This window comes from Gracilinanus agilis, chromosome 3 (assembly GCF_016433145.1).
Source record: "Gracilinanus agilis isolate LMUSP501 chromosome 3, AgileGrace, whole genome shotgun sequence".
In the NCBI taxonomy this organism is placed as follows: domain Eukaryota; kingdom Metazoa; phylum Chordata; class Mammalia; order Didelphimorphia; family Didelphidae; genus Gracilinanus; species Gracilinanus agilis.
The window spans coordinates 79,900,849-79,913,084 of record NC_058132.1 but is presented as its reverse complement, the minus strand read 5'-3'; the positions used below and the strand labels follow the sequence as shown (position 1 = coordinate 79,913,084).

Here is a 12,236-nt window from a genome sequence, read left to right as displayed (position 1 = left end):
CGAATATGAAGGCCCTAGGAGGAACTCACCAATGGGAAAAAAGAATCAAAAGGCAAGAGAGATGTTTCTAGGTGATGGGCCAGAGTGAGAGACTGTTGAGGCATTGTGGATAGATCTGGTGAATAGTTATTATTTCTGTTATTTTATCTTTTAAGGAATCCTGAATAATTCCGATTTGTGCATTGTAGACACCTTGTTGAAAGAGAACATTTAAGATGGCTAAAATTAAATGCTCTTGCATAATAAACAATAAGCTTAATATAAACTTGTATTCTTTATATCTTTCCTTCAATTTCACAAAAGATGCAGTCCTTTGTAGAATATTGCTTGTAAAAGGTTCCCTACTATCAGTGATGATATCTTTGATGTATGTGTACATAATTTTGGATAGTTTAGATTCTGTATATTCAACCTCAGTTCACTTTAAATTTTTTTTTTTCATTTTAGTCCAGTGACAAATCTACACATATTTTTTCCAAAGTTACATGATTCATGTTGTCTCCTTCCCTTCTTCCATAGTTGACAAGCAATTCCACTTGGTTTTACATGTATTGTCACTCAAAACCCATTTCCAGGGGCAACTGGGTAGCTCAGTAGATTGAGAGTCAGGCCTAGAGATGGGAGGTCTTAAGTTCAAATCTGGCCTCAGACACTTTCCAGCTATGTGAACCTGGGCAAGTCACTTGACCCCCATTGCCCACCCTTACCACTCTTCCACCTAGGAGCCAATACACAGAAGTTAAGGGTTTAAAAAAAAAAAAAAAGAAAAAAGAAAACCATTTCCATATTCATTTTTGTAATAATCTTTTAAAACCAAAACCCCATATCTTATACCCAAATAAACAAGTGATAAATCATGTTCCTTTTGCATTTCTACTCCAACAGTTCTTTCTCTAGATGTGGATAGCATTCTTTTCATAACTCCCTCAGAATTTTCCTGGATCATTGTATTGCTGTTAGTAGCAAAGCCTATTACATTTGATCATCCCACAATGTTTGTTACTCTGTATGATGTTCTCCTAGTTCTACTTATTTCATTATGCATCATTTCATCTAGGTCCTTCCAGTTCTTATAGAAATCAACCATTTCATCATTTCTTATAGCACAATAGTATTCCATCACCATCATATACCACAAATTGTTCAGTCATTTCTGTATTGAGGGATATCCCCTTGGTTTCCAATTTTTTGTCACTACAAAAAGCTCAGCAATAAATATTATTGTATGAATAGGTCCATTCCCATTTTTTTTATCTCTCTGAGATACTAGAGACCTAGTAGTGGTTTTGCTATATCAAAAAGCATGCATTCTTTTAAAACCTTTGGGCATAATTCCAAATTACCTTCCAGAATGTTTGGATCAATTCACAACTCTACCAGCAATGCATTAGTGTCCCAATTTTGCCACATCCCCTCCAACATTTATTATTTTCCTTTACTGCCACATTGGCTCAATCTGCTAGGTATAAAGTGGTATCTGAGTTGTTTCGATTTGCATTTCTCTAATCGGGAGGGATTTAGAACATTTTTTCATTATTGATAGCTTGGATTTCTTCCTCTGAGAACTGTCTATTCATATCCCTTAACCATTTGTCAGTATGTAGATAAATCTTAAAAGATTTTGTAGATGATCAAGTCAGCATTTAGGGAAGTAACTGAATTTCTCTTGGATGCCTAGGTGAAAGGATGTGGAGGGAATAGGAATGAATAAGGTTCCCCCCCCACACCCCATGTCTTTGGCATCTCCTTCATATACAACAGGAATTGATTCCCCAAAGTCCTCACAATTAATCATTTCCAGCATATATCTGCTCTGTGAATATGCTTCAATCAGGTGGCTTTCTCAGTTTTTGTTTCTTTTAGTGACATTGCCATCACTCCAGAAGCACAACGAGGGTTATGATGTTAAAGTCTCAGAGTAGTGCTATTTTCCAAACTTTTCTAGAGTCTGTATTACACCCCAAAACAAGACAATCCCTTCTATTTCTTCTTCCACAGGTCTTCATCCAAATATTCATCTTTTTTTCTTACAGGCTCTTTTCTTGAATTTTATCTTCTATGAACTTAGAGGTATCTCACCTGCTATTCTTCCTTCATTACAGAAAATTGTGATTTCTTTTTTTAATCTCAGTTTTTTTAGCATATAACTTCATAGTAGGTTCTTAAGATTCTTCTTATCTGTCTTCTGGTTTATAACAATTTAGACTTTTTTTTTTTAAAGAATAGGCCTTTAGTCTTGTTATTTCAATAGTTTTTTTTTTTTGGTTTTCATTTTATCTATTTCTATATGGAGTTAATTATCTCCATATTTGTTGGCTTTCAATTTTTTAAAAATGCATTCAATTCATTTTTTTTATTTTGTTAATGAATATTTGTAAGCATAAGATTTTCCCCCAACAACTCTTTTAGCATCATTCCAAAATTTTGGGGGTGTTAATTCATTATTATTTTCTTTCATTTTATTACTATTTATATGAGTTGTTCATGGATTCACTCAATATAAAGAATTTAATTGTTAAAGACTTCATTTGGGTATCTCTTTGCTTTCTGAATGGATTACTAGTCTTAAGTGTGCTATGGTCTATAAAGGATATGTATACTCTTTCTGGCTTTTTACATTCATTTACAATATATCTGTATGAGACTGATACACTGTGGTAAAATTGAATGTAATGGACTTCTGTACTAGCAGCAATGCAATGACCCAGGACAACTCTGAGGGATTTATGGAAAAGAACGATACCCACATTCAGAAGAACTGCAGGAGTGGAAACAAAGGAGAAAAACTGCTTGACCACATGGGTTGATGTGGACATGATTGGGGATGCAGACTCGAACTGACCACACCAATGCAACTATCAATAATATGGAAAAAGGTATTGATCAATGACAAGTTAAAACCAGTGGAAATGCGCATCAGCTATGGGGGGGGGGGGGTGAAGGGGAAAAAACATGAATCATGTAACCATGGAAAAATCTTCTAAAAAAAAATTTTTACAATATATCTGTACCCTAATACATCTTTCAATTTTTTTAAAATTCCATATGGTGCTGGGAAAAATGTGTATTCTTTAGCAGTCTCACTTTAAATAATCTGAAAGTCTTTTAAGCTCCAGTTTCTCTAGCAATTTGTTCTATTCTACATTCCCCTTTTTATGTTAGATTTACCCAGAAATGAAAGGAACAATGAAATCTCCTGCTACTTTATATTACAATGTCTTCTTGTAACTAACTTTTTTCTTTATGAATTTAGATAAGTTGAATATCAATATAGCTTTGTCTATGGTTCCTTTTGACAGGTTTCATTTCTTTATCCCTTTTAATGTTTGAAATGTTTGTCTTTTCTTTGTCTAATAGCATAATTATCTAATCTTTATTTAATCTAATAACCCTGCTTTTTTGTATTCATCTGATGCATAAGCTTTCCCCCCACCTCCAATCCCCTCATTTTTGTTCTGTGTATGTCTTTTGCTTTTTATACATGTTCTTGTAAGCAAGAAATGGTGAGCTTGGGTTTTGTAATCAGGCCTGTCACCTTTTATTTTTATTGAATTGTTTAACCTGCTCTCATGTATCCTTAAGAGTTAGGGTTATAGCCCTCCATTTGTCTTGAACGTTATTTCTTCTCTAAATCAGGATTTTCTTCCTTATTCTTCTGTAAGCATTTTGTAAGGTATTTTGTCCCATCAATTATATTAACTTAAATCTATTGTAAAGTAACCCTATTCTTGCTAGTTTTCTCGTTCCCAACAAGCACTATCCTCTCTCATATTTGTTTTCCTTTTCTCTATTTGGAATTATACTTATTAGTTCCTTTTACTCATTTTATGTAGTTAATTATCCTCTTTTCCCCTGTTAAGTAGTCAAGTAAAATCACACTTTCCTCCCCTTCTACTTTTTTAAAAATTATTTTCAATGCCTTTAAAAATGACTTTTCCCTCTTCTTCAGTATTTATCTTGCCTTTTTGTTCATTCTAGGTTTTTGTTCTTTTGATTCAAGGATCTTATATTTAGTCCTTCAGTTTCTGTATTCCAGCTTCTAAGGTACCTATGCTGTGTTCCCTCTTCTAAACAGTTTTTATTTTAATGCTTGTAGACCCTGTCCCCTGGTCCCTTTTTCTTCTTGTGCCTCACTTTTTTTTTTTTAAACCCTCACCTTCCAACTTAGAATCAATACTATGTATTGGTTCCAAGGCAGAAGAGTGGTAAGGGCTAGGCAATGGGGGTTAAGTCACTTAGCCAGGGTCACACAGCTAGGAAGTATCTGAGGCCACATTTGAACCTAGGACCTCCCATTTCTAGGGCTGGCTTTCAATCCACTGAGCTACCCAGCTGCCCCTATGTGCCTCACTCTTAAAAAGTAGGCAATAAAAGAAGATACTGGTCCATGATAAGAATTTTTCTGTCTCTAATTATATAGTTCATGATTAACCTTCACCCACTCTGTGGTTTCCTCCCCCCATTTACCACGGAATCTCTTCCCTTGGTCTGTGCCCTGTTATTTTTCTGTGTATAAGTTGTACCCAGAAGCTGATTTCCTTTTTTCCTAATATATAATGGTTTCTTTTAGCACCAAATCTCTACAGATTGTCCCCACTGTAAGATCCATATCTCACTTTATGGAAACTACTTTCCTCAATAATAAGATAGTATACCCTCCCACCACTGAAACAAGATTTCTTCCTTTCTTTCCAGTTTTGAGGTTTTTCCTTTTGCTTCTTTTCTTGTAGACCAGGGGTCGGCAACCTTTTTGGCTATGAGAGCCATAAACGCCACATTTTTTAAAATGTAATTTCGTGAGAGCCGTACAGTGCTCACGGTGTGCACTCCTGTAACAGTGCGCATTCCTATAACAGAAACTGAAAAAAAAAATAGATTTTATGGCTTCTGCAGAAAGAGCCATATCTGGCCCTCAAAAAAGCCAGATATGGCTTGAGAGCCATGTATTGCCGACCCTTGTTGTAGACTTTTATTCCCAAAAGATCCACCTCAAACATTTTTCTCCCCTTTTTCCTTTTTATGTACCCTCTCATTCTGTATTTGAGATCTACTTCAAATATTTCAAACACCTCTTTTCTTAACTGAACATCCCATCTTTTCTTTATTAATAGTTCAGGTTTGCAAGGCATGTCATATTGGACTCCTCTTGAACTCCTTTGCTCTTTGGAACACATCATTCCATTCTCTCCTGTAGTTTCTGTGGGTGCAGAATAATCTTGTGTTATTTTAATTTCCTTTCCTTTATATTTGAAGGTCTTCCTCTTCATCTCTTTAAGAATTTGTTGCTTCTCAATAAAAATTTAACCACTATATGTTTTGGAGTTTGTAGCATGTTTTGTGTGTGTGTGTGTGTGTGTGTGTAAATGATCAGTGAATTCTTTCAATTGGCATTTTGTTTTCTATATTCAGAAGTTCCATTGGTTTTCTTGCGTTATTTTTAACATGGTGTTGAGGTTTTTTTCCCCCCTCATCACGTTCTGGGATACCCATTATCTTTAAGTTGTCTTTCTGTACCCTATCTTTAATAACAATATGTTTTATCTGTATGGCAACCATGCTTTCTTTTAATATCAGTGGTTTTTTGCTTCTCTTCTTCCAGATTGCATTCCCAATCAATTATTCTCTCTCCTTTTCCTTTGGCGAGACTTGCCATCATGAATTTGAATTTTTCTACTCTTCCCAATTATTCCTGCTATGCAGGCCATAAATTCTGCATTTACAACTCTTCAGGAAGATCCTGTTGTGGTTCCATGCTCTCTTGAAAATCCAGAGGGTCTTCTTTCATTTTCTTTGATTCATTTTCTTCCACTTTACAATACTTATTTACAGATGCCTGGTCTTTGTTTCCTATATGAAAGTCATTTCCCCTTCTGTTATTAATATCTTTCTAGTTGGTTTACCTGCTTATGGCTCAAGGTCTTTAACTGAGTTTTCTTTCTTAATCAATTTTCCCCTATTATTCAATTTGGATCTTTCTCCTTTTGATGGCAGTGTCCCTAGGGGCTGAATCTCATAATTATCTCAGCTTCTTTCCACATTGGACAATTCATTTTCACCAACCTTGGTCTCTGCTCCGAGTGACTTCTAGGAGAACAGAACTGGCTCCAGGTGGATGCTGGACTTTTCCCATCAGGTTTAGTGAAGTGCTACACAGCCTCCCATACATGTGCTTTGCCCCAGCTCTTTGTTTCTGAGGTCAGTTCAAATTCTGTTGCAGCCCAGAGCACTGGTACTCTTTGCTACTGTTGCAGTTTGAGCAAATTTTTACTATTTGGAATTCCATTGGGAGGAAAGGTAAGGGGATGTGTTGGAGGTAGAGTTGAGTTCTGTTCCAAGCCAAGTAGGATAACTTATACAGCCTTGCTTCTAGAGTATGATGGAGGGGTAAGAGGTAGGATGCTGGATGGGCAAGTTAGGGCTAGAGATCAGCCTTCTCTGCTCTGTTCATCAAATATTTACCTTGTTTGGGTTCTTGATAGTTTAGACCATGCTTTATCTCTGGTACATAATAATTATTTTGGAGGCATTTTCACTTAGATTGGAAAAAATCTGTGACCCTCCATCTTTTTGGCCAAGTGACCTAGAAGTCTGACATTTTTTTCCTTATTAAATTCAACATATCCACCTTCTTGTGCTAAACATCACTAGTCACTTTCTAATTCCTCCCTTTCAATGCAGTTTCTCTGGGAGCTGTAGCTCAAAGGCATATCAGCTTCCTCTCCCCCTGGGCAATTTATATTTTACTGCCCTCTGTCTCTGCCTCAAGTGATTTCTAGGGGGACAAACTTGGCCCCAGGTAAGTGTCTTCCTTTAGGTTTAGTGGAATGCCACACAGCCTCATACAAGGATAGTACTCTTAAGTCCCTCTCTTCCTTAGGTTTGGCTGAGCTCTATCACAGAATAGAATACTGTCACTGCTGTTCTAGCTGAGCAAGCTTGTGGGTTTTAATCTTCCTTGGCACTTGGAGAAGGGTGGGAGAGGAGCAGAACTGAAATCTGTGGCAAGTCTAGTAGTTCACCTTGTGCAGCCATGCAGTCAGAGCATGGTGTTCAGTAGGGAAGAGGTTGCTGAGTGATGATATCAGGGACTAGTCATTAGCATTCTCAGCAGTTAGTTCACTGAACTGCTACCTGGTCAAGGTTCGTGGTATTCTAAACCATGGAAACAGCTGAAATTGCTTTATATCTTCTTTTAAATTCTTATTTTGGAAAGGTTTTAGAAATCATGAGGATTGGAGAAAGTTCTAATACTCTATCCTGTGGTTAAACAACTCCCTCCCCTGCCAAAACCTTTTTAGTTTAGTGCCACTTTGATTTGCAAAACATTTGGCAAATTCTTTCTCACCAACAGGTACCTTAGAATTGACACTAAGAATCCTTTTCAAAACAGAAGAGTGATAAACACTGGCCAACTAAGGTTAAGTGACTTGATCAGGATCACATAGCTAGGAAGTGTCTGAGGCCAAATCTCAACCCAGAACTTCCACTCTAAGCCTGGCTCTCTTTATCTGAGTTACCTCTCTCTCATTAGGCTTTGTTAAAGTTACTCCAACCCTGGTCAGGAATATGTTCCTATATTTTAAAATAAATCAATAAGGTTTAAGTTTTTTTTAAGTACCAAATTATGTACCAGATACTATTCTAAAAACTGGGAGATATAAATATAAGCAAAAAGAAACTCAGACCAGTTCCTGATAGGAAAGGAAATTATATTCTAATGGGGGAAAGGGAGGGAAGTCAGGAGCAGAACTGAGAAAGGAGTGAATGAGTAATATGACTAGCTTGGGCCCTTCCTCAAAATGAAAGTTCAGGAAAGAACTCAATGATAACAGAAATAGGGCACAGGGATTTTCCAGGGTGAAAAGGCTGCTGGGACATGAAAAAGCCAGGAGTCAGGAACATGGAAAACCAGGAGAGGAACTGAAAGGTGTCCAAGGTCCAGAAGCCCAAATCTCTTTCTTGGGCACCATCTTCTTAGCCCTTCACTTCCAAAATCAATTTCTCTTTTCTTCTTCTCTTGCCTTCAATGGACAATAACTAAACTACTTTTGCCCCTATGGTTTTTAGTTTCTTGCCCAAGACTTGCTTTCTTTGGCAAAATTATCTAGGTTACTTCTGGCAGTATCTTTTGTGTCAAAGTTTAATCCCCACAAGCCCTTTGTTTGGATAAGCCTTGGGAAGTTCTCTGCTTAGTGTTGGTCATATTCATTGGAAAGCCAACAATCCTCTTTTCTTTTGTAATCCAGTCATCAACTAGTAGCCTCAGTACCCCAGAGCAGAAATCACCAACCACAGTATCTCTGCTTCTTTCTCTAATCCCTACTGGGATGATCTCTCCTTTTAAAGGCTTCTGTGGCACTACCACATCTAACTCAAAAGAAGACAAGCTGCAGCTTCTTCCACAAAGAATCCAAATCTCTCCTCTTCTGGAAAAGCTTCAAGACTATATTTTTAAGCTTTAAGTGTACCCCTGTCCTTTCCTTTCCTTTCCTTTCTTCCTTGTATAACAGACTTCCATTCTCTAATGTACTAAGCAAGGGTCAAGTTTTCCTTCCTCCACTTAGATCCCCTTTTCCTCCATTGAACCCTCATCTCCTTTTCCTTTAGAACACTTCAGTATTCCTCACAACCTGGAAGGAGAGACAATCATAGAGACTAAGAAAGAGAAACAATTACCCCAAAGGGAAAGAAATGAGATAAACACACACATTCTCCAAGAGGAAAGCATGGGCACACATGTATACACACCCCAAGATGAAGAGAGAGACAGACAGACAGGCACACACAAATACACTAATAGGAAGGGAGACACATAAACCAGGAGCAAGGGAGACACAAACAAACCAAGAGGAAGGCATTGAAACAAAGATATACACCCAAACCAAGAAATCAAGAGGGAGAGGAAGACCAATGAACAGACCAAGAAAAAGGGAGAAAGATGGAGACAAAATAACACACTAAAACAAACAAAAAAACACCAAGAGGAAAGAAAAGGAGACAAGATAAACACAAGTCAAAAGGAAAAGGAAGATACAGGCATGCACAAAAGCACACACTAAGAGAAAGGGAAGGAGAAAGATACACTTAACAAATAACTATTTCTCTTTCTGGCCCCCTCCCCCCTCTTTTTCTCATTTATACTGAGGGAGACCTACAACAAAATAAAAGGAGATATACTACAATGAAGGAGATATCCACAAAAGAAGAAAGCAAGAGTTACATTTTTGTTTAAAAGACCTAATGGACAGAGGACAAAGGGAAATTAGACCCATATAAAGAGCATGGGAGAAAACAAAATAAATACAAAGATGAAAAATTTGAGGAAAAAACTGAAAGTAGTAGAGAGGGAGTGAAAGGAAAATATGAGCAAAGAAAAAGGGCAAACACAATTTATAGGAGAGAGGGACAAGAGGAGGGACAGAAAGACAAAGAAAGGGTTAGAGCATATAAGATGGAATTTAAAAGGTAAAATAGGGACAGAAAGATGAGCACTGGGAGAATTAATATTCACAGTTTAGCGTATAAAAAGATTTTTAAAAGGCTTACAAAATTCTTTTAAGTCCATTATATCATTTGATCAAATAATTAGCTGTAAATCAACTCTTTTCACACCTTGTTGTTTACTTGACCTTTGGATTAAGCTGTCACTATTCTTTGAAAAGCTGATTAAGCACTGTTTGGGACTCTTCCAGAGCTCTTCTCCTTACTTTACCACTCAGATGACATCAAAGAATGATTCCAATTACCTGAGGATATTCTTAGGGGACCTACCGACCAAAGGGTGGAAGGGGGGAGTTAGGCTGGGGTGGCAGTGTGAACATTACCACAGTACTGAAGTTCTCAAATTGGCATTCATTTCACAATGTATTTCTGCTGAATTGTCTGTCCTCAAGGATTCTAAAATGCAACATCAAAATTTGTTCAATTCTGGTCCCCAAGGGTGACAGACACTACGGTGAAGAAATGAAAAATGAACTGGGATAGTCTGCTTCTGTGGATTAGAATACTATCTTGAAATATTACAAAGAATTTTATCATCACCATTATGTGAGGAAGGTGCCCACTGAACAATATAGAAAACTAAGGTTCAAACAAGTGACCTGCCCAAGGACCAATAAGTAAGATCTGAACCTTGGTCCTCTCATTTCAACTCCAGGGCTCCTTTCACTCCTTCCAAAGGCCTGTTGTTCCCCCAACTGCTACTATGTCCTGGGCTCCAGGCCAGACTTGATTGCTGCCTTTCTGACTGATTCAGTGGCAGCACTTCATCTGCTTAGGCCTCAGTTTCTTCATGTTCAAAATGTACAAATCAGTCTACTTATTCTCAAAAGCCTCTTCCAGCTGGAAAATGCTATGGTTTCTAAATGAGCACTATCATTTTAAGAGCAGAAAACAGGAGGAGTTAAAACTCAGAAGCAATAGTATACTACACAGGACAGTGCAAAAGTAGGTAAGTTTCTGTTTATATCCAAAAAATTTCAAGAATCTTTTTTTGGGAAAAATTTGAGATCAGGTCAGGAAATGGAAAATGAAGAAATCCCTGAGCTCTCTATTTCTTCTAGTGATTGGATATCAACTACAAATGCGGATCATAGGGTTTAACACTGGATGGGACCTTAGAATTCAACTATCCCAACCTCCTCATTTTATAGAAGGGATCATGAAGGTCCAGAGATAAGACTTTGGATAATCACTTTAAAAAGTAAGTTATGCAACAAAGTAGAAACTCAATAGAAGTCCTCTCACTCTAAATCCAGGATTCTTGCCATTATTCCACAGTATAAAGCAGTTGAAGGTTTAAGACAGAAACTGGACTGACCCCTGGGGACTGATCACTTCAGTAAAACAAAAAAAATCCCAGATGTCAAACTCATATTGAACTGTTGAGTAAAGTTACTTAAGGGAATTTGCTACCTGGAATTGGCTAAATTATAAGGTTCAATCTATGATGACTGAAGATGAATGGTGCTAGACATTAAAGCAAACCATAAAGCTGCTACCAGAAACACGCCCTTAAAAATAGAAATTAGTAACATTCTAACCAAAATACCAGCTATTGAGCAGAAGCCTTTCTGACACTCACTTTTGATTTGTCAGATAGCGGTCCCAGCCCCGAATAATATTGCCATACATCTGGGTGTCTTCCAGGTAGCTCCCTTCAAAAGCATAGATCTGTCTCTCCAAGTTTGCCAGCGTCTCCTGGTGGACACACACAAAAAAAGCACAGGGATGCTACTACTTTTCAGGCTAGAGCATTCAGTCTGACCAAAAGGAGATTTTAATCAACAGGTTTAAAACTGAGCATCTTAACTCACAATAATTCACAGTTGATACCTCCTCTTCCGTACATTTCCACCTAGTTCTCACCCTCGGAGGAATAGATGATGTATGATTACATCTATTACAGAATCTCCACTTTGGCTTTGGGAGGCAAAGTTAGGATTTAGGGTCAATCAAACCCTGCACTGTTTCTGAGACCAATAATAGAGCTTTTAACACCTAGAGGAGCAGGCTGGCTGATAACACAGGGGAATTTCATTCACATAGGTAAAAGATGAAAGAGAGCTTTGAAGGGCTTCCATCCCAAAGGCTCAGAAAGCCTTTAAGGGACAGGGTCCCTTTTCTATGAGCAAGAGCTAGAAAATGCCAACTTGCTGCGCACATATTCCTTGTTGCTATGGTAACCAACTGCTGCTGCTCCAGGTGAAGATGCCCAACCACCAACCCTACATAGATAGATGCAAGATTACTTTCAAGACTCATCTTTCTTTGCCTCTATTTTCCCCTCACTAAATAATCACATCTCCTAATCCTAATATTCCTCCCACACAATTTTGTCCCTTCACCTCCCAATACCAAACCTTTCTCATACCTACCTCCTAGCAAACACACACAGGCACAATTTGGAGGGAATAAGGTCTATGCCCCCTCAGTGTTCCTGCCCCCTCCCTAAGCCCCCCACCTCCCTCATAAACTCCCAATTCCAGAACACAGGCATACCCCTTTACCATCTCCCTCCTCACAGGATGTCCTCACCTGCTTTCCTCCATGCGTTTCCTCACAGAACCTCCCCGGACCTCAGTTTCCCCAATTGTAAAATGAGAAGGTTGCACTACGTCCAGAGATCCCTTCCAGATCTAGACCTATGATCCTATATACCCCTCTCCTCCATCTGCCCCCTCCCTCCCAGGTACCCTTGCCCTACCCCATTCCGCCCCGCCCCCACCCCCCCTCCC

The 12,236-nt window shown here is 38.2% G+C and overlaps 1 protein-coding gene across 3 annotated transcripts in view; it reads right to left on the bottom strand.

Annotated features, from left to right (window-relative positions):
* MEAF6 (MYST/Esa1 associated factor 6) overlaps positions 1-12,236 on the bottom strand; it is a 29,630-nt gene that overhangs the window by 16,603 nt on the left and 791 nt on the right. For all 3 annotated transcript variants that reach the window (XM_044668048.1, XM_044668047.1, XR_006505785.1), the window contains exon 2: positions 11,084-11,199. In XM_044668048.1, the coding sequence (XP_044523983.1) occupies positions 11,084-11,199 (116 nt within the window). The remainder of the gene's footprint in view (positions 1-11,083; positions 11,200-12,236) is intronic.